Genomic DNA, 22,394 nt, shown 5'->3' with positions numbered 1-22,394 from the left:
TTAATGGAGCAAGAGATTTCCCTCCATCAAGAACGACGGCGAAGCCCACGCCGTCGCCGGCAACACCTATCGGCTTGAACATCGCCAGATCGGCACATCAAGGTGAAGGAGTAGACAGGCATGTGCTCGTAAGTTTCAAGATGTTTCGGGCCATATCCATCTGCAAGGCCCGGCATTTTGACCCCGTCTTTCTACTTTCATCTATGTTTTTTTTCCTTTTGTTTTGGGTTTTTAAGGGGGCCCCTAAGTCTAATAGGCCCCCCTTGTTGGACCTCTTTCAAGGGGCCCATTAACATTCCCATATAAGGGATGGAGTGGGCGCCCTAATTCTTGGGTCAAGTTTCAAAAGTCAAAGAGTTCTATTTTTGAAAAGGGGCCCCGCCACTCCACATTCGTGTGAGAGAGAGAGAGAGAAGAAGAAGAAAAAAAGGAGGAAGAGGGAGAGGGGAAGTCATCAGCACCAGTGCCACCTGCACCGCCCTTGGGCCGTCCCCCGCCTCCCCACTCCACTCCGAGCTGAGGCCGATGCCGGTGCCGCCCTGCGCCGCCCTGGCCCGTTTCGAGCCGAGGCCGCTGCTGACGACACCCTGTGTCACTCCGAGCTGAGGCCGCTGCCGGCATCACCCCCCACCGCTCCACACCGCTCCGCGCCTTTGCCAGAGGCCACCGCCGTCATGCTAGTTTTCACGCCCACCAAACGCCACTGCTTGCGCCGCCGTCACCCACGTTGCCGTCACCCGCGTCCTTGACGCGCCGCCGCAGCGCCGCCTCGCCATCTGCGCTTTCGCCGCTCACGCTGTCGACACACCCCGTGCCTTTGCCAGATGCCACTGCCATCACGCCCGCGCCTCTGACGAGTGCTGTCGCCGCTCACACCGTTGCGTTGCCGCCCGAGCCACCGCTCACGCCGCCATCATCGCCGCCGTCACTCGCGACAGTGTTGTGCTGCCGTAGTGCTGCATGGCCATCCACGCAATTGCCGCTCGCGCTGCTGCCACCAGCATCGTTGCCGTCGACGCATTCGCTGCCGTCACCTCCCGCACTCCGCACCGCTCCCCTTTTGACTCCGCTGCATCACCGCTCCTGAGCCGCGCCATGCCGCCAGCCGAGTGACGCCGTGCCACCTCCGGCACCACTCCACTGACCCCGCCACCTGTATCCCTGCATCGACAAGGGCGACGACTCCGGGACGATGTCACCGAAGAAGTACCTCGCTCCCCTAGCCTGCTCGTTAATCTATCTTTTGTTGTATACCTTTTCGATTGCACTCCACCGCGCTCGGGATGGATTAGATTAAAGTATAAACGGACATGAGAGCATCTAACGAGCATCTTCCCTAGGTACGGGCCAAGCCCGTCCATTATGTGAGAGCACCCATGGACTCAGCCTGTTCGCCCCTGTAGACTCCATCATCTCTCCGATGAGGGTCAGAGAGGTCACCGTCACCCCCATCGATCACTCGCCCGGAGCATGGAACCCGGCGAACCCCATGAGTCAAGGCCTGCTCGTACCTTCACCTAGGGTTTCATTGCATCACGTAGTCGCATCTTCGTAGGTCCACACCGATGGACGACGTCTTTGAGGACGTCCGCTCTATCTCCCCGTATCCTAGCATCGCCTCGGTACACCTCAGGACAACGCCAACAACGTCGTTTGGCATCATTCGTCATTTCACTTCGTTACATCGCATCGAGCATTAATTCCCCTCTAATGTAACACGCTCTACTCTATCACAATCCATGTGTTACATAAAAAATGTGGCCGATTAGGAGCCGTGGATTTGGAATGATGAATTAAATCATACCTGATCACTTCTTTGGAAGATGAGAAATTTAAGGAATGAAACTCTTTATGTGACATGACAGTGGCTGGGAGGGCGAAGGGAGAAATATTTACATTAAATCAACGGCTATGTTTTGTCCAACTTTCGAGCTTGATATCTGACCATCTGGAAGGCCAGATGGGCTTGTTAAGGACATATGGTAAATACTCTTCTCTTATATTAATTTTTCTCCAATATATCTATTAGGTTAGATCTACATTCATTCTCTTATTCTCACTGCATTTTACCATCACCACCACATCTCATCCATTTATCTCCATACCAGACTTATGTCACATTTCCATTTAATCATAAACCCCAATTCACCCATCTCATCACATTTTCCCCATATTCATTCTCTAATTCCATCATCACCCCTACTCTCTCTCATCCATCTTCTCTCTCATCCATCTTAGTCCCTCATCCTTGATCCATTCATGTCTTCTTATTCTTGACTCTTATTAATGCTCATCTCAGTTTTGTTAAATATTTTTTATCACCTTCTCGCTGCACCATATCTCCCTATTTCACCATCTCGTATTTATAAATATCTCCTCTAACCCTTGTTGAATCACCGTTGAATGAGCTTTAAATCCATAAACGATATTCCCTGTGGAGAATAACCATACTCATTACTTCATAGCTAACTTTATTTCAGTATCAGTTCTATATAAATTTATTGGTTAAACTAAAAGGCACCAAAAACATAAAATTTAAACCTAATTCTTTAGCTTATCACTTCTGGATTTGTGAAGGAAAGTTTGAAAAAAAATCAATATTTGAAAAAAATTACTTCAAGCCTCAACTTGAATTGATGTACAAATTTTAAAAATTAGAAATAGTTTAATGATAGTTTCTCACATTCCAGTTTAAAATATTCATTGTCTATGATGTAAATTGGTTCACACCTCAAATTTGAATTTATGCACTGAATAGAGATAATTAGTAATGGTATATTGATATTTTTCTCAACCCCAACCTTGAACTATGTAGTGTCCTTAATGGGTGGATATGCATGGAGGAAAAAGATAAGATTAAGCTTCACTTTGGGCTAGAGGAGGGAAGCTTAAGCTATCCCTTGGACCAAAAAAAGAGGCCAAATACAAAACAAAGAAGACCATTTTTGGATCGCATTAAGATCCGGGTCAAATGAAGACAACTTGTAGTTTAAGTAGCTTGGGAATAAACTAAGAGGGGCTGTGAATTAGGTTATGTAGCTATATAATTATAAAATACACTTTATAGATCTTTATATATATAGGACAAATTTATGAGAATGGAAATTAAGTGTGTAATCAACCCATGTACCCCCTCGTATCATAGGAGGGCAAGAACAGATCTGTAGGAACAAAACAGCCCTTAGAACCAGGATTTTGGACAGAGCTTAAACTAGGGTCTAAAATCAGCTATTTTAGTAAGAAAATTAGCCTTTTTTTTTAAAATGGAGTATAAAGCGCGCTGCCCTCCTGGGCGCGCAATAAGTTTAAATATATATTATAGAAGTTAAAATATATTATAAAAGTTAAAATTATAAATGAGAGAGCAAGGATTGGCTGTGAGGCTTCGCCGATTGAGAAATCCTAAGCTCAATACTTGGAGGCTTTGCCGATTGAGAACTCCTCAGATCAGTCCAAGAAGGCTTCGCCGATTGAGAACACCTCAGCAAAGGCAATGGAGGCTTCGCCGATTGAGAACACCTTAGAGACTTTGCCGAATATTTAGTTTTTTAATTAACCTAGGATTTTTCTAGGTAGGAAATGAGAATAGGAAATAGGACACAATCCCCCCAAACAACTTAGGCTAATCCTTAATGTTCTTCAGGGGTATTCATCCCGAGGTGATAATGTGTCCGAATTGTGTATGTGTGAATACCCCCAAGAAAATCACTTAAAAATAGGACTGAACAGGATATCAAAAAATGGAAAATTTTGATGAAGCTATATTGTCCTCAACCTCCATAGTCTTCTATGGAACGACATCGCTTCACCTACTTCAACTTGGACCACAAAGCCTTCTTCTTATAGCCCTTGAAGCCTTAAATTAACTGACCAAAAAGATATACCAAGAAAAATATATATGAACAATATCTTCTCCTCAACAACACAGTACAACCACTCTAAGTTTCATTCAAGACAAGCCCGCAGTTCATGTATTTCAATCGGAATAATTTTAGTAAGAAATTTATTACTTCAGAGATAAATATTTAAAAATGTAGTTATGGCTTCCATGAAGCACTACCTTCCTGTTTCTGGTGGTTCCTTCCTCAAGTCCCCTTCTCCTCTACGTTTCACTTTGGATGAAATTCATTGATTCATGTTTGAACTTTAGTGCTTAAAGTAAAATATTTTCTTCATTTCTAAACCAAAGGAGACAATTTCACTTGGAATATTTTTAATCACAATTACACACCACTGTTATATCATACAAAATGTTCAAAATCCAAAAAACTAAATCTCTAGATATCAATCTTTCCACATTCTTAGTTGAACATCGATTCCTCCGCGTCAACCAAAAGATGTCATTATAAGTTCAATGGATTTTTATGGATGTTACTAGCTATTCTAAGTTAAATAAAATATCAAAAAAAATATAAAATTATGTTAAAGAGGTCAAACTTATCACAAGGTCAAAGATGTGCAAATTTTGGAGGCCAGCATTCTTTCCTTTGATTCCAAGATCTATGGACTTGCATTGATGTTAGCAAAAAATATATGCTTGAAAGAGTGCTAAAAACTACTTAAATATTGCTTAAGGGATTGAAAAATCTCTCTCACTTTTTTACTGCAATTTTCAAAGAGCAGGGAGATGGGGAGTTTGAAATTAGGGCTAAAATATGTATATTTGGTCTTAGAAACCTAAAAGGGCATAATCTTAATTTTTCAAATTTAAAAAAGTCATATATATTGATTATAATTAGACAACATCAAACATTAATAATTTTAATTTTTAATTTTTATATTTGCTATTTTTCCATAAGTTCAAAATGCCTTTCAAGTGTTAAGAGGAAAAGGTAACCGTTATGCCAAGGATTTCAGCTTCAAAATAATATGAAAATTTTAATATTTGATTTTAGCATCATTGTAATCAAGATATCCCCATTAGATATTAATATATTCATGTAATTAATTTTCATTAAATCATCAATATTCTGCCTTAAATACCCAAAGGTAGTAATTAGGAATTTGACGAAGTTATTAAACCAATCAAATGAACTCAAATTCAGACAGATATTTAAAAATTGTTAGAAAACATGTTTATCTTCATGTCATAGAAAATACAAGTCCTGAATACATGATTTGACTTGTTCACCATATGATCAAACTAAATAGCCTTTTAATAGAACGAAGGTCCTATTTTATCTTCACTTAGAATTAGTCACAACCACTATTAAGGCTTCGATAACAACCACTATTAAGGATTGCATTACTTTGAACATTCATCAAATACATATTAAATATTTTACTAAAATGCACTTAAACCTTAATATTCAGCAACAATTATGGATCCAGCAGGTATTTCAAAATTGTTAAATATATTTATAAATATGAGAAATCAGGGGCACGATCTTGGCTTCGTATTAAGTCTTCCTATCCCTTCAGACTTTTAGAATTAAATCCAATATCCTGAAGAGATATGATAATTCTATTTAACATCTTTCCATCTCTATTTGTGCCCCATCAGGGAGTTCTACTACTAATATATTGTAGGTAGCCTAATGCTACCGAATCCATGGGAGGAGTGACAATGAGATTTTCAAATTCCACCAAAACACATCCAATAATTCCTCATATAGCAAAAATTAACAAAATTTTTCATCCACTGCACATCTCCGCTCAACTCTAGTTCTCAATGGTGTGTTGTGGCCCACAATTTTCACCCCAATCAGCTCAACTGTCCGTACAACCCTCTGCTAGATCATCATCCAAGGGTATTTCAACTAATTTATTGATTTTATACTTAAAAAGTGGATATAATTTCCTAAAATTTCTATTTTATTGGAATAATATCTTTAAAATAAATAATATTTATAAAGATTTAAATTAAAAATATTTTTTGGTTCCCAAAAAAATTTAAAAACTCAAAAATTTTAAAATAATTTAAATATACTTCAATTGAGAATTTATATCTCGTTACCTGATCACTAAAGATTAGATCCTTAACCTCTTCGAAGAAAAAAACTATAAATCTTTATGCACAAAAAACAACCTAAAAATGGTATTTTATAGCTAAATTTTTGGTTTGATACCAATGAAGAAGAAATCCTGCACAGTTAACCAAAGCGCCAAAGATCAACCTTTCATGTTTCATGGGAAAACCTACCATATGAATACAAAAACTCTAAGTGGGCTCATGTGGCCTCAAAACCTGAAGCATGGGCATCCCTATGTGTATTCTCATGAAAAGGGGGTGACACATTCTAACATGGAGCAAACAATGTGACTCGTGTTGTGATGACACGAATGGGAATACCATGAGTAGTAGTGGCAGCTTGAGGCATTTTCAATGGCAATGATAAGAGGTCCAAGTCTTGTGCCTTATGGATCGGATTGATCCCTAGTGGGCTAGATCTGACGCTATTTGGGTCCGATTCATGGCCTTTACAGGCTGGATCTTGACCTATGGTAATGATACATAGCCCTAAAATTCGAAGGAACCATTAACAGCTGGGCTGGATTCCTCATCATGTAGGTTTAGATCCATGACCCTAATCGAATGGATCTTACACCAAACTATGAGGGACACACAAACCCAACAGCTAGAACCAATGAGGAAAAAATGGCTATCTTATGAGATCCAGTATAATGTGGCAATATAATTTTCAGATTTAAGATCTTTATCACACCAAAGTATGATGGTCCATATTCATCAAACACGGAACACATGAGTCTGACTTTGTTAGACATCGTCACCATGTGTCAAACAAGTTGTAAGAGGAAATGTTTCCATGTACACTTTATCTCCTTGATCCTCTCTTTAAATTAGTACCTATTTCTTATTTATCCTCATTTTTAATTAGAAATTCTCTGGTCAAGGATGATCCCTTCATATGCTAAGATATTGATGATAAAAAATTGACAAGGAAGTATCTGTATTAAGGACACAATCCAATAAGATACATACCAACGTCAGGGACTGGTGCTCCATAGCATTCTTCCTATGCTAGAAAAATTTGATAATATTTTGGTTTATTATTATGTTAGTTGATGAGTTTTAATAAATTTTATGTTGCTATTTGATAACACAATTTAATAGGTTAATATTGTAATATTTACATGTTTTTTTGCATTAAAATGATTATATGTGTGGGTTATCAAGCCTACAAGGATTAGATATATTTTTCCAAGGATATTTTAAAACTTATGAATTTTTAATTATTTTAAGAGATGTTTCGAACATTATATTCTGGAATAAATTATTTTTTGAGTTGAATGTGGTTTTTCTTGTATTTATTGACATTATATTCATTAATATATGAATTTTCTAAGTTGGAAATATTTTTATTTATATTTTTTGGTCTTATACTTAATTTTGAATGAATTTATAAATGCGTTTTTTGGGGTTAATCTCGATCGCACTATGTAATGCAATCTGAACCATTGTTAATTAACAAATCAAAACTTTCTGCAATGATGATTACACTAATCATTGTCAAAAGTGCCAATATGGCATCACAAATCACAATGCCATAACAGCCAATGGTTACAAATAGTTTTGATTTTTTAATCACATTGATGATGTGGCCAATAGAAAAAGGTCCGATTTTATTGTAGTAAATACAATTTCAAAAACGAGAGAGAGGAATAAAATAAGAGCCAAATTTTTTATTATTTTCAATGACACCTACGTGTTGTGGCACCTAGTCGAATCCATGTATGAAAATGGTGTTCATATGTATATCTGGTTCATGTATACAGTGATGACCATTTAATGGCCAACGAAAGATTAGGGGCAAACATGACGCGTCAATGTGGCACCACATCACACGTACCCCATTTATTGCTTGTTATTCCTTTTTCTTGCATTTTTCCTGCACATATACATGGTGTGATGCGAGCCATTGATATAAGATCAAGCAGGAGCATCTGGGCCAATGATTGCATTTAATGCCAAGCTAAAGACAAAACTCTAAATTTGATTTTATCAATATTTTCTTCTAAGAAATTTTCAACCTCCTTAAATATTATAGAAAATAAATACAAAAATAAAATTCAATAGTTATAACCTCTTGCTCTCATTTTTTTGAATTTTATTAAATTATTGTGTAATATTAAGCGTCCACCAGATTTTTCCCTCATATATATATAAATACATATTATATTACCACCTTTAGATATCTTTTCATATTCTATATATCAAATATGAATATTATATAAATACAAATGTACTATTATAATTGTGTCTATTATTGTTGTAGTATTCAAAATATATTATTTTATTTATTTATGGTTCCTCTCGATCTATAAGTATATTCCTATGAATACAAAAATATTACCTATAAATATAATATTTTAAAATAATATTAAATTTATTTTTTCCCAGTCTCCTCATTCCTCAATATTTTATATTAGATGCAACAATATTTTACGTCCCACAAGACAATCACACAATCCACATCTCCTTCAGAATTCATAAATAAAAATTATAATATACATTTTCATGTGAAATGCTAATAAAGTCCAAGCAAATAAGGAATGATAAGTATAATGAGATCATAATAAGATGATCAATACTTTTAAATTTTTATCCTAGATATTCATATTCATAGGTTATAAGATAATTGACATATCCAACGAGTCAATAATATATGATCCCACTCATGTCATAAGAATGACTGATCCCATAATTATTTGTGTGGAGACTTGAAGGATAGATAGTGGATGTTATTTACCTAACTCCGAAACAGGTTGATTCATGACATAATTTTTTAAGTGATCCTTGAACCTGACACACCGAAGATATTTTGAGTAGGGGTAATATAGCTTTGACTATGATATTGGAAGTCTCTAATCACAAGATTCCAAATGATCTTATCTCAGATATGACAAGTCCTGGAAGGTGATTACTTGGTCAAGGTGGGATAATTTGCAAAAATATACGATGATATAAAATTATGGATGATATTCCAAGGTCCTAGACTAAGGTATTGGAAATATCAGAAAATATCTTTTGGATCTCTGTATGGATTACTCTAGCTAGAGGGACTGATTAGGGTTTGAAAGTTGATCGTTCCTTAGGTCATTCAATGAATGTGAGGTGGATGTGAGATTATACGTACACATTAGATGTTAACAAACGTGTTGTATGAAAGGGTAGGTGAAATCCCTTCTACTTTCTGAAGCATAAGATGTAGCTTGGCACATCACATTTATGGACTCGACTATTCATCGTAGTATATAATAAATGACTAATTAACCTGTCATTATTTGGTTAATCTCTAAAGAGTTGCTGGTATTTAAGAGTCATTACATGCAGAGAGAGATGCATAGAGGCCGAGAGAGAGAGAGAGAGAGAGAGAGAGAGGGAGGGAGGGAGAGAGAGAGAGAGGGAGGGAGGGGAGAGAGAGAGAGAGAGAGCGAGAGAGAGAGAGAGAGAGAGAGAGAGAGAGAGAGAGAGAAATAGCTGACATTAGGGCGTGACCTAAGTATCCATCATTGATATCTGTCATGGGATGACTGATATTTCTATAACAGTAATCCTAAAAGAACAGTCCGCATAAATATTGATTTCAGATAATGACAGGTTTTGGTTTTTGGATAACTATAACACATATAAAAGCCCTGGAGTAGGCCTAAACGAAAGCGATATTCTAAAGCTTATTAAGATAACGACACTGACAAGGAAATGGATGATGGCTATCGGTATTTTAATAACTGTATATAATAAAATTAAAATTAAAATAATAAAAAAAATAGAAAACACAACTGTCATTTTGCCCGAGAGTTAAAAAAGCAGGGTTCGAATCCTTTTTTTACTTGCTTATTTTTTGTGATAGAGAAGAGAGAGAGGAGATAGAAAAGAGAGAAAAGAGATAGGAGAGGAGAGAGAATATAGATAGAAGTATATAAGAGAAAGAAGAGGGAGGGAAAAGTGGAGAGAAATAAGAGAGAGGAGAAAAAAAGAGGGGAGAGAGGGGAGATAAAAAAGGAGAGAGAGAGGAGAGAGAATATAGATAGAGGTATATAAGAGAAAGAAGAGGGAGGGAAAAGTGGAGAGAAATAAGAGAGAGGAGAAAAAAAAGAGGGGAGAGAGGGGAGATGAAAGAGGAGAGAGAATATAGATAGAGGTATATAAGAGAAAGAAGAGGGAGGGAAAAGTGGAGAGAAATAAGAGAGAGGAGAGAGAGGAGAGAGGAGAGAAAAAAAGAGGAGAGAGAGAGGAGAGGTGAGAGAAAAAAGAGGAGAGAGAGGGGAGATAAAAGAGGAGAGAGAGGAGAGATGAGAAAAAAAGAGGAGAGAGGAGAGATGAGAGAAAAAAGAGGAGAGAGATGGGAGGTAAAAGAGGAGAGATGAGAGAAAAGGAGGGAGATAAAAGAGGAGAGAGAGGAGAGATGATAGAAAAAAAGAGGAGAGAGAGGGGAGATAAAAGAGGAGAGAGAGGAGAGATAAAAGAGGAGAGAGAGGGGAGATAAAAGAGGAGAGAGAGGAGAGATAAAAGAGGAGAGAGAGGGGAGAGAAAAGAGGAGAGAGAGGAGAGAAAAAAGAGGAGAGAGAGGGGAGATAAAAGAGGAGAGAGAGGAGAGATAAAAGAGGAGAGAGAGGGGAGATAAAAGAGGAGAGAGAGGAGAGATAAAAGAGGAGAGAGAGGAGAGATAAAAGAGGAGAGAGAGGAGAGAGGAGAGAGAGGGGAGATAAAAGAGGAGAGAGAGGAGAGAGGAGAGAGAGAGGGGAGAGAAAAGAGGAGAGAGAGGAGAGAGGAGAGATACAAGAGAGAGAGGGAGATTAAAGAGAAGAGAGAGAAAATAGGAGTGATAAAAGAGAAAAGAGAGAGGAGAGAAAAAAGAGGAAAGAGAGAGAGGAGAGAGATAAAAGAGGAGAGAGAGAGAGAGAGGAGAGAGGATGAGGGATCTGTAGGGAAAGACAGAGAGAAATAGGAATAGATAGATAGAGAGAGAGGGGAGAGAGACAAATTTATTGAGGCAGGGAGAGATAAAACTTAAAATGTGATGAGTAGAAGCAGCCGAAATAATTCCGAATTATCTGATTACCATAGGCCGACGACTTCCTTCCCTAATCGTTGACTTTAAACAGCGATACACCGTACCTCCCCCATCTAGACGATGTGGACAGCCGGCCACTTGTACAGTAAAAACCACCCAAGGGATACGTGGCAAGCTGTGGAGCCTCTTTCGCGCATGGACAGAAGCTAATTGGCACGTGTACCGTCCGCCGTGGCATTATCCTGGAATCTCTAATGACGTGGCTTCTTTTCCACTATCCGCGAAAATCTACTCCTCTCTGTCAAATGCCACTTGCCGACTTTATTGATTTAAATATCTTTTAGATTTAGGATAATAATAGTGTCGCCCCACGCTAGCCAGCGATTAGGGAAAAGTTGCAAGGTTTGAAAAGCGAGATGCGGTGATTTTCTCCATCTCCGGTGATGATGATGATGATGATTCCGCTCTAGTTTTGTTTCTGCTGAATTCTCCTGTCGCTAAATCTGAGATTTGCTCGAGGTATTTGCCGTTCCGCCGAGCTCGCGAATTCTCGAGGCCGATTGTTTTTTCCCTATGAACATTTGCCCTAAACTTAACCCCCGCCCCGCTGCGTCGGATTTGATTTCATTCGTTGCATCGTAGCTTGACTGGGGGGGCACGATCCAGCCTCCTCGAGGTTTTTCAAGCCGGAGGTAATGGGATTTTGATCCGAATTTTGAGCTGTGCGCCACTGTAGATTTGATTAGATCTCCGCGCTCGCGGCGGGGATTCAATGTTCCTGGATTCGGGGATTCGGGAGCTGTTCGGGATGATGAGCGGATTCAATTTCAAAGAACCGATCCTGGATCAGGGCGGGGGGAACAATTCAAAGCCGGAAGATCCCAATCTCATTGTCGATGGAACGGCGAGCGGTGGCGGCCGGCAGGACTCTCCGGAGGACGCCGAGATCTTCTCAGACATCGCGCTGACGTACATCAGCAAGATGCTCATGGAGGAGGACATCGTCTTCCCCGAGCGAGCCGCTCTCCAGGCCGCGGAGAAGCCGTTCTACGACATCCTGGGCGAGAAGTACCCCCCGGAGGAGAGGAGCGGCACCGGGCCGAGCCGCCATGGCCAGTCCAAGAGAGGCACCGATCTGGAGCTGGACTGGGAGAGGAACGCGAAGCAGACGGCTCTCTCGGGCGGGGACGAGGAGGTCCAGTCGGAGATGCTCGACCTGCTGCGCGGCAGCGACGACGCCGTCGCCTCCCTCCGCGAGGCCTTCCAGAGCGAGGCCAGCAGGAACAACAGCGCAGCCCCTTCGCGGAGCGGGAGGAAGACGAAGAAGAAGAAGGCCGCGAAGAAGGAGATGGTGGACTTGAGGACTCTCCTGGTGCACTGCGCGCAGGCCGTGGCGGCCGACGACCGGCGAGCCGCCGGCGAGCTCCTTATCCAGATCCGCCGGCACTCGTCCCCGGGCGGGGACGGGTCGCAGCGGCTGGCCCACTGGTTCGCGGAGGGGCTCGAGGCGCGGCTCGTGGGGGCCGGGATCCAGACCGCGGCCCGGCAGCCGGCGGCCGCGATGCTCAAGGCTTACCATCTCTACCTGGCGGCCTGCCCCTTCAAGAGAGTGTCCCACTTCTTCGCGAACCAGACCATCCTCAAGGCGGCGGAGAAGGCGAGCCGGCTGCACATCGTCGACTTCGGGATCTACTTCGGGTTCCAGTGGCCGGGGCTGATCCAGAGGCTGGCGGCTCGGCCCGGGGGTCCGCCCCGGGTCCGGATCACCGCCATCGAGGTGCCGCAGCCGGGGTTCCGCCCCAACGAGCGAATCGAGGAGACGGGCCGGCGGCTGCAGGAGTACGCCGCCCGGCTCGGGGTCCGGCTCGAGTACTGCCCGATCTCGGCCCGGTGGGAGGCGATCCGGGCCCGGGACCTGGCCCTGGACCCGGACGAGCTGCTCGTGGTCAACTGCATGTACCGGTTCCGGAACCTGGTGGACGAGACGGTGGTGGCGGACAGCCCGCGGAACCGGGTCCTGGCCACGATCCGAGCCATGAACCCGGCGGTGTTCGTCCAGGCGGTCGTCAACGGCGCGTTCGGCGCGCCCTTCTTCGTGACCCGGTTCCGGGAGGCGCTGTTCCACTTCTCGGCGCTGTTCGACATGCTGGACGCGACCGTGCCGAGGGAGCACCCGGACCGGCTCTTGATGGAGCGGGAGATGTTCGGGCGCGAGGCCATGAACGTGATCGCCTGCGAGGGTCCGGAGCGGGTGGAGCGGCCCGAGACTTACAAGCAGTGGCAGGTCCGGAACCTCCGCGCCGGCTTCGCCCAGCTCCCGCTCGACCCCGACATCGTCGTCCGGTGCCGGGACAAGGTCCGGTCCGTCTACGACAGTAACTTCGTCATCGACCAGGACAGCAACTGGCTGCTGCAGGGCTGGAAGGGCCGCATCCTCTTCGCCATCTCCACCTGGAAACCCCTCCAACCACCCCCAGTACGCTCCAACTCTCTTCCCTCTCTCTGTCTCTAGAAAATGGGTTTTCTTCTCCTCATGGATATGATAGTCAGAAGAATCAGTCGCTGGAGGGTTAGAAGGTGGCGGTCACCTGGGAGAAGAGGGACTTGAAGTCGGAAGTCGGGGAGCCCTGGCCCTCTGGCTTTGACGCCAGGTCCAGCGCCTTCGACTTGGCTTCTTCCAACAGCAACGCCTGCATAGGATTACCCCGATCAGCGCCACTATTTCTACCTACTTTCTCACTATGGAGACTAGAGTAGACTGTATGTACCTGGATGCACACTTCGGCAACGTCGGCGCGGGCCACGGTCCTCGTCTCGGTCTTCAGAAGCTCGTCGTCTCTGCCGATCAGAAGCTCCCTCACGCCGCCGGCCGAGTCCTGCAGCCCCCCCGCCCTGCAATCTCCGAGTCAGGATTTGTGGGTTCTTTTTACGTACAAATTTAATCTCTCCCGGCATCATATACCTTATGATGGTGTAAGGGATCCCGGAGTCCGCCAAGTACTGCTCTGCCTTCCTCTTCCACACCTGCCACATGATTGTAAAGCTCGTAAATGTGTCTCCTCCCCTGTCCGTTATCCCCGAGTAATGGTAACATTAATATAGTTCCGGGACGCGGACGGGACAATTTTTCATCCCGGGATGAAAAATCGTTCTGAATGAGGATACGGACGAATTTCGGGACGAAGATTTTCAGGACAACTCGTCCTGTCCGTCCCGGTGGTTGACGGATGAGACGGTTTTTGTCCCGTGGGATGAAAAAACCGTCCATCCGGAGGTCTCGGACGGTCGGACGGACGGAAGGATGTGGACGAAAGATCGCCACATTCATGTGGCCACATTATGACAATTTGCATCAAGGTCCTTGTGTTTTTTTGGGCGTGCAAACTGCTTAGAATTAATTGTACATATGTCCATTTGCATTCTCTCTCCTCCATATTTCCCTTAAAAATACTTAGAAAAATCTATATTAATATATTAAAAATATAAATTTTGGGACAAAAATTCGTCCCAGGAGGACTGGCGAGACAAAGAACCGTCCCGAGATTATTGGATGGGACGGTTTTTTTGTCGATGGATGAAAAACCGTCCCGTCCTTCGTCCCTGAGCTAACATAGGGCGGGACGATATAGGTAAGAATCCAACTCACGAGGATGTTTGCGTTCCCGATTCTGTTCAGTGGGTTATTGAGGTCCGTCCCGCCCATGGAGCCGACCAGGACGATATGCTTCACCCCGGCCGTAGCGGCTGCAGCAAGAGAGCAGTGAGATTAAATTGTCTGTTTTCAGCATAATAATCGAGTTTCTGGAAATTTACCCGCGTCGATTTGGTTCTTCTGCCCAATCCAATCCACCTGAAATCACAAGGATATGATATGATATGATCTGTAGTTGGATCTCTGAAGGAAGAAATCCTAAACTAAGTTATGGTCCACATGAATTAAGACCACAGACAGGAATATAGACGTAAGTAACCCTAGTCATCATCTACTGGACGTGACTTAAGTAATTTCAAAGGACAAAGTTGGGTAAATTTTTCAATCCAGACAGACACCCACCAGGGTTGTACCATGTTTGGCGAGATCAGATCAGTCAGATCGGTGACTGATCGATCGATGATCAGATGGGGACCGATTCGCTGATCGCATTACAGATGGGACTGACGATCTGATCGATCAAATTTCTCGATCGAGAAATACGCGATCAATGTTTGATCGATCAGACAGAATCTCTGAACTCTAGATGTCAGGAAGAGGAAGAGCAGAGTGACCTGCTCAGGGAACATGCCGTCTTCGAAGTAGAACTCTGGTCGGCCGCCTTGGCTGGGATCGAAGCCGGGCTTCATCTTCGGCACGGCGCTGGTAAGGATGATAAGCGCGTCGATGCCTTGGCATGCGGGAACAAGAGCAGTCGGATCTCTGATATCGGCTACAAAGACGTCGTCGGCTCCGCCTATCTTCTCCTTGCTCTCCTCCGATCGTACGAGGCCTCTGCCGATGAACTGGTCCCTTCGTTCCTTCAGCTTCCGGTAAACGATTTGGCCTGAAAAAAACTCACAGATTCGACCTCGACGATTATGAATAAGAACAGCGAGCATTTCATCAGCTTTTACGACGGATTTGACTTATATCCCTCGAATCATCTATGGTACATCGCATTAAATTCGCCGGCAATAATCTAAGTGCTTTCTCCACGACGCAAAATCTCTCGCCGATTTACCCATTGCGGTGAAACGGAATAAGAAGTAAGGTCGATCGAGAGTAGAAGGCAGATCTCTGCCGATGGATTGAAATACGACGAATATAAACAACAAAAAAGACGAACGTAGAAACAAAAAACAAAATTATCAGCTTTTGCTGCGGATTTCAACAAGAGAATCGGTATCATAGAGACTTCGATTGCATTCAACGAATACCGTTTCGAATCATCGGAGCAGCATCACACTAAAATCGACGCAACATATACGAAGCATATTTCTTCGCGACGCAAAATCTCTCGCTTAAGGTAAAATGGGACAACTGAGTTCAATTGACATCTGCCAACAGATTGAAAAAGAACGAACTTAGAGGAAAAAAAACAATCATCAGCTTTTGCGACGGATAAGACAGAGAAACGCGATGATAGAGACTCCGATTGCGTTCAAAGATTGCCATTGGAGGAGCATCGCACAAAATCTCTGGCAGATGTCTCGCATTCATGGTAAAACGGGAAAACTGAGTTCAATTGATACCTGCCAACGGATTGAAAAAAGACGAACATAGAGAATAAAACTCAATAGAGACAATTTGGCAGAGATAAACGCTATAATAGATACTCCGATTGCGTTCAGCGATTAACATTGGAGGAACATCGCACAAAATCTCTGGCAGATCTAGCAATAACGGTAAACGGGAAAACTGAGATCAATCGATACCTGCCTACGGATTGAAAACAGACGAACATAGAAAATACGACACAATAGAGACAATTTGACCGAGAGAAACGCTCTAATAGAGACTCTAATTGCATTCGTCGTTTACACTAAAATCAACGCAAATAAAAATCTCTCGCAGATCGACACATTACGGTTAGAAAAGAGAACACTAAGCGCAACCAAAAACTACCAAAAGATTGAGAAAAGACGGAGATAGGCGGCAGAAGATAGACCTGTACGACCGCCGGCTCCCGTCACGAGAACCGTGCTTGCCATGGCTGAGGCGGCGAGAGCACCACCACCACCACTGCGCGAAGTTCTGCGGGGGAAGGAGATGCCGTGTGCCCCAAGAAACGGTTTCTCCCTAATGGCCGCGCCGGCGCTCGAGACGTGTAAATGAGGACAGAGGAAGCTACGCGCTGCCATCGCCATCACCGACTGAGCTCTTCTTTTGAAAAATTTCACCTTATCTCATCGCTCCTCAATCTCACCGCAGATATTTCGTAAAAACCCTTTCTTCTTTTATTAATCACCGGATACCCCTAACATTTAATTCAAAAAAATTAAATTAAATGCTTGGCCTAGGCCCATTCATGCGTCGGCCCAATAGCGCACGTTTGGCTGGCGTGCACATCGATACGCACGGGGAGCGGGATTGGGGGTCGATTAAGATCGGGTTTTGGGGATAGAAGAAAGCTGGGAAGATGGGAACGGCCACTTTCATCGCGCATTCTCCGCTGCCGCCGCGCCGCCGCGCGGCGGACGGCGCCGCCAGGGCTAGCCTTCTCTCTCCGCCGTCCCTCTTCTCTCTGCCTTCCACTTCATCTCCCTTCGGCGGAGAAATTTCTCTCAGACCAAGTATCAAACACCTTCCCGGCGCCGCGAGAACCAAGCCCTTGTCCCCTTTCCAGCCCTCCGCGCTCCCCTTCTCCTTCTCCTCCCCCGTTGATCTCCCAGAGGTGACCCCGCTGAAGGTCTGTAAGTGGGCCGCCGTGGGCTGCGCGCTGGTCGCCGCCGCAAGAAGGGCCGCCGCCGCCGCGCTTAACCCCTTCTTCTGGACGTACTTCAGCTGGTGCTGGCTCTTCTGGCCGTGGATCCTCGCCGCGACGGCTGCGATTTACGGGGTGTACTGTCTCCGGAAGCACGCCAATGGCGGGGCAAGCTACTGGGAGCAGGTGGCCGTGGTCACGTCGTCCGTCCTCTGGCTCACGCTGGTTGGTCCGGCCCACTTCAACGGGTACCTCGAGGGATGGCCCATCGTCTTCTTCCTCGTCTACCACTACTTCTTCTTCTTCGAGTCCACGGTCCGGCGCCGGCTCTACGGGGACCTGAGCCCGCGGCAGGCGGATCCGAGATGGGCGGTCCGGGTCCCGTCGGCGCTGCGGCTGGGGTTCGCTGGCTCGGTCTTGGCCGGGCACTGGCTCGCCGCCTGGGAGGGGCCCGAGCTCCACCTCGGCCCGGGGGGCTGGGCCAACGCGGCCATCTGGGTCTTGATCCTGGCGGCTATCTTCATGCGCTACCACGCCATCCTCTACGCGGCTAAGTACTCGGAGAAGGTGACCCAACCGTCGGCGGTGGCTCGGTTCGGGCCTTACCGGTGGGTGCGCCACCCGGTTTACGCCTCCACGATGGCTCTTTTCGCCGCCTACTGCTCTTCCCTCGGAGCTCCGATCAGCTGCCTCCTCCTGGTCGGCGTCTGCGCCGCTTACTACGGGCGGAAGGCCGAGCTCGAGGAGAAGCTCATGGCGGAGGCGTTTGGGACTGATTATGCTGAGTACGCGGCTAAGGTCAGGTACAAGCTCATTCCTTTCCTGTTCTGAGCTTCTACTACTCCCTTCTTCGTCCTCCCTGTGCCGAGAATTTTGGTGTCTGAGCCAGCTATGATGATCTCGATTAAGACTGTTCCGACTCTGACCTATGTTATATGACCGATGATAGAACGATAACAAGATGAACACGATGAAGTAGGCTCTGATACGGCGTTTTGATATAAATGGTTAACAAGTAATCGTTTTTAGGGGAATTAATGATAGGATCTTATACGGTAATTTTGTCATGTTACCCCCAGGGGCATTTCAATCATTTAGTTATTGCTGTATTTCCTTTAAATAGGGATGCCCTCCCTTCAGGAGGGCAGGCAAGAAGAAGAAGAAAGAAGTGTTCTTGTCTCCCCTCTCCATGTCTACATGTGGTCTCTCTCTCTCTCCCTCAATGATCCCCTGCCCTCGTGATCATCTCTACTTCACCGCGTCTTCAGGCGGCTCGTCCTTGGCTGATCCCTACCCCCTCTGCTCGGCCTCTTCTCCGATCCTTCCCGTTTCACCTATCTATCCGCGGAAATTTTACCTCTCCTCGTCCTCTACCGTCCTTCCGATACAAGCCTAGATCCCAGGTCCATATCAGAACATGATAACAAGATGAACATGATGAAGTAGGCGCTGATACGGCTTTTTGGTATACTTGGTTTATAAGTAATCGTTTCTAGGAGAGCTAACTGTGATGCTATTCATCAAGGATGTGTGTCTATACATTTTCAGCCAGACCTGTTCTAGGATATCAATTTCATGAACTCCAAATGGATAGAATGCTGAATTTTGTCTCTGAATTGTTATTTTGCAAAAAACTGCACGTACAGAAAGCTGTTTTCATTTCTTACAGCGGCTAAAATCTGGACTCTTCATGAAGAAAATATTTAGTATGAGGGGTATTGTCGTAAACAACATTAGAAACTCAGGTTGGAAGAGGGGGTTCGGATCGACCAACCCTACTCTTGTGTACGTTCAGTTTTCGGGTGGATTGTTGAGGGAGGGAGGATGGGGGTGAAATTGAGACAGAACAAGGTAAAGGGATAGAAGAACAAGAGATTATCTGGTAAATGTATCATGCACAATGACATGAATTAGCCAGAATAAAAATTTCTAACTATTTCTAATAAACAAAGGTGGAACAACCATTTTAAACAAAGGTGGAAAATGACACTCAAAGATTTATAGGACATATGACAAATGGGAGATAACATGCATTCTGCTAAGTATAAATAGGGTTTGACATTTGTGACTGTGGACCGTCAGGCCAAACAGAGCCGGAACACTGGTGTGCCATTTTGGGGTGGACCAGCTGATTTATCCTCTTTCGATCTGAGGGTCATACTAGACAAATCCCAAAAGTAATTTATTTGAAATGTAGGTTATAATTTATTAACAGTCAACCTGGGCCTCCCGGCCCCAGCTTCCTGCCTCCTGCTTCTCGAGCTCCCCTTGTAGTTTGTGTAGGGAACAATCAAATCTTTAACTTCTTCAGTGACAGCGTCAGTGTGGAGTCCCATGACAATCTTCTCTTCTTTCTCATGACTCATTCTTGTATGAGATACTCGCACCAGCATCGACAAATTTTGAACGTTTTGGCAGCGGTGTTCATCTATGAATCTGGATATGGGATTTAGGAACCTAGTTGCAGCTGATAGATGTTTCTTCATTTCTTCATCGTTTCTACTTCTCTTCCTTTTTATTATAAATGTCTTAGTCTTTTTTCCTCTATTTTATTCTTCTTCTGGATTTTACAAATTAATTTCTAGTATGTTATTCCTTGAATGGAAGGTCCATGTTATTTTTTTTTATTTTGGATTTCCTACTTTGACTTTGGCATTGTCTACTCAACCTTATCAAACCAATATCAGACCAAGACTGGTCAGGAACAGATCAAACTTTACATAAGGTTAAGGTCTTTGCTAAAAACCAGAACCAACTGGGACAGTCAAACCGTATTTAGAATCCAATAAACATAACTTAATGCTTGACCTTAATAGAAACTATTTTTGTTATCATGAATATCATTCATATTTATACATTCATTTGTTAATAATAGTTCATATTCTTATATTATTTGAAAAGGTTTAAACATGAAAAATCATGTTTAAATAAAGTTAAATGTTATTTATGAAAATTTATAGTGTTGTATTTATTCAAATTTTTGGAATTTCCAGCATATATTTATCCATTCATTTGTTAACAATAGTTCATATTCTTATATTATTTGAAAAGGTTTAAACATGAAAAATCATGTAGAAATAAAGTTAAATGTTATTATGAAAAATTCTAGTGTTGTATTTATTCAAATGTTTGGAATTTCCAGCATGTAATTTATTTTTTTAAAAAAAATAAGTACAGTTTCCTCAAGATAGTTTTAGGAACTATGGGGTTGTGTCAAGCGGTCAAATTGGGAGCTAAGAAGAATGCTCGAATCAAACACGTGCCGGCTTCAATGCTTGGGCAAGAATGTTGAGCAGTCTTCACTTGTGCAACACAAGTCTCTTTGGAACTCTTAAGAATGCTTGAAGGTTAAGGAGAGAGGTATGGCTAGACCCTTAGTAGCATATGAGGACATTTCATCATAATAAGCAGCATTACATCAGAAACTATGGTCATTACAGATGGGACACAAGTCCAATACAGAAATAACGAGACGGCCCGCAACTTGTGCCATTGGGTAGTGGCACTCCAACACCTTGGGGCCAACAACCCCATGCCTACGAACGTGCCCGGGCCCAGGTATCGTGCGCCCCTGGGCCATGGCCCTCAACACATTTGCAGGTGTCGGTGATCCATCGCACTTGAGTGCCGGTGAGCACTAGCACCATGTGGGCCTTGGTTTTGAAGATCAGGGATAAGCATCATAACTCGTGATACAGGTGGTGTCTATGCTACAAATTTGGCTTCCTATTTTGAGTCCAATTATGCGGAAAAGCCCGTAGAGTAAGCACATAAGCCTCTACACAAGAATGTCGCCTACTTTGGGGGATTAAAGGTTGTAACATAGGCTGAATGGAGCATTCTATTGACCGCTGAATTAGACATTGCAACAAGGGCAATCGTGAATGGAGTAGCATAGCAAGTCAAAAGAGCGGATGTGCTCAAGTTGGGTCTCAGTCAACTATTACTTACAAGTGGCTCCAGTGTCATGCAACTATTAGCCCGTTCAAGTAGTAGTTGATGAAACATTGATAGTTTATTTAAGAATGAATGTGTTCCTAGCTGTTCAATTTTAAACTTAAAACAAAATAAAGTTATATTCCTTTGAATATACTCACCAATCCCTCCAATAGTGATACACTCTGAAAGAGCCAAACCATATATAACATCTATGGCCATTTGGAATGATACTTTATATTCACTGGATAACACAAATCCAGATGTTTGTTCAAAGCACAAAATCCCACATATTTATTCAGAGATGAAAAAATATTTGTAGCTTTATCATGGGCTTTTTAGAAAAAAAAACCTTTGCGAAGTTGAGATCCAGAAAATATATGTGTGTTTTCTTGTGGCTACCATGTTTTTGTCTCATTTCCTATAACTTTCGAATATAAGTACAGCATCTAAACTGACTATTTAGTAGATTTATCCTTAAATATTAGTTTTCATGATGTTTCAGTAACTTGGGATCAAGGGGGATTCAAGGGTCAATCAATGATGGTTTATTAATTAATATCCCCTCTAACCTCGTAGATGCATCTTTCAAGCAAAGAAAATCATAAAAAGGATAAGGATTACGAGGAAATCCTTGTCTTCGACCCTCCGTAGACTTAATGATATCAAAATTAACATGGTAGGATAAGTTGCAATTATAAATGTTAAATTTTGTTTAATCATATACATGAATTTTTTTTAATCATAATTAAAAAATGTTTGGCCCAATTTATGGGGTTTAAAAATAAATATATTAACTGTGAAGCTAATTATTATCTATGGAATCAATTTTTCAAGAAGTTTTTTTCTCTTAGACAACATTTTTACATGTACCTCTAAAACTTTTGTCCTGAAGTCAATTCATAATTCATGTAAATGGAGTTTTGTGATTTAAACTTCATGATTTCCCTTTATTCAGATAAATATTGAACTAATTCCAATATTTAACAATGTTGTATAAAAGATAGCAAAGAAAATACTCACAAATCGAGATCGAGACAAAGGTGTTAAGCTGATCTCCCCAAAAACCTATTTTCTCCAA

General features: G+C 43.2%; 3 protein-coding genes across 3 annotated transcripts; 2 read left to right on the top strand and 1 right to left on the bottom strand.

The window, feature by feature from the left end:
• The first annotated feature begins 11,122 nt into the window (after positions 1-11,122).
• Positions 11,123-13,511, top strand: LOC144700773 (scarecrow-like protein 9). The gene has a single exon (XM_078572294.1). It carries the CDS (start codon positions 11,752-11,754, stop codon positions 13,489-13,491), a length of 1,740 nt encoding a protein of 579 aa, XP_078428420.1. The 5' UTR covers positions 11,123-11,751; the 3' UTR covers positions 13,492-13,511.
• On the bottom strand, positions 13,487-16,841 carry LOC144700779 (uncharacterized protein At5g02240-like). The gene is made up of 7 exons (XM_078572306.1): positions 16,622-16,841; positions 15,246-15,517; positions 14,793-14,829; positions 14,626-14,723; positions 13,942-14,003; positions 13,748-13,871; positions 13,487-13,669 (listed from the first exon to the last, which is right to left on the bottom strand). Exons 1-7 carry the CDS (start codon positions 16,818-16,820, stop codon positions 13,550-13,552), a joined length of 912 nt encoding a protein of 303 aa, XP_078428432.1. The 5' UTR covers positions 16,821-16,841; the 3' UTR covers positions 13,487-13,549.
• A 237-nt stretch (positions 16,842-17,078) lies between these two features.
• Positions 17,079-18,293, top strand: LOC144700766 (protein C-terminal S-isoprenylcysteine carboxyl O-methyltransferase). The gene has a single exon (XM_078572281.1). It carries the CDS (start codon positions 17,093-17,095, stop codon positions 18,206-18,208), a length of 1,116 nt encoding a protein of 371 aa, XP_078428407.1. The 5' UTR covers positions 17,079-17,092; the 3' UTR covers positions 18,209-18,293.
• The last annotated feature ends 4,101 nt before the right edge of the window (positions 18,294-22,394 follow it).

Source organism: Wolffia australiana, chromosome 1 (genome assembly GCF_029677425.1).
Source record: "Wolffia australiana isolate 7733 chromosome 1, ASM2967742v1".
In the NCBI taxonomy this organism is placed as follows: Eukaryota; Viridiplantae; Streptophyta; class Magnoliopsida; order Alismatales; family Araceae; genus Wolffia; species Wolffia australiana.
This window is presented reverse-complemented; position numbering and strand designations above follow the sequence as displayed.

Bases quoted from the DNA above. Each gene is read 5' to 3' on its own strand.
- LOC144700773 (XM_078572294.1), top strand. From the start codon at position 11,752: ATGTTCCTGGATTCGGGGATTCGGGAGCTGTTCGGGATGATGAGCGGA.
- LOC144700779 (XM_078572306.1), bottom strand. From the start codon at position 16,820: ATGGCGATGGCAGCGCGTAGCTTCCTCTGTCCTCATTTACACGTCTCG. The intron at 15,518-16,621 runs GTCTATCTTCTG...AGTTTTTTTCAG, and splicing joins GGGAGCCGGCGGTCGTACAG to GCCAAATCGTTTACCGGAAG. The intron at 14,724-14,792 runs GTAAATTTCCAG...CTCTTGCTGCAG, and splicing joins GAAGAACCAAATCGACGCGG to CCGCTACGGCCGGGGTGAAG.
- LOC144700766 (XM_078572281.1), top strand. From the start codon at position 17,093: ATGGGAACGGCCACTTTCATCGCGCATTCTCCGCTGCCGCCGCGCCGC.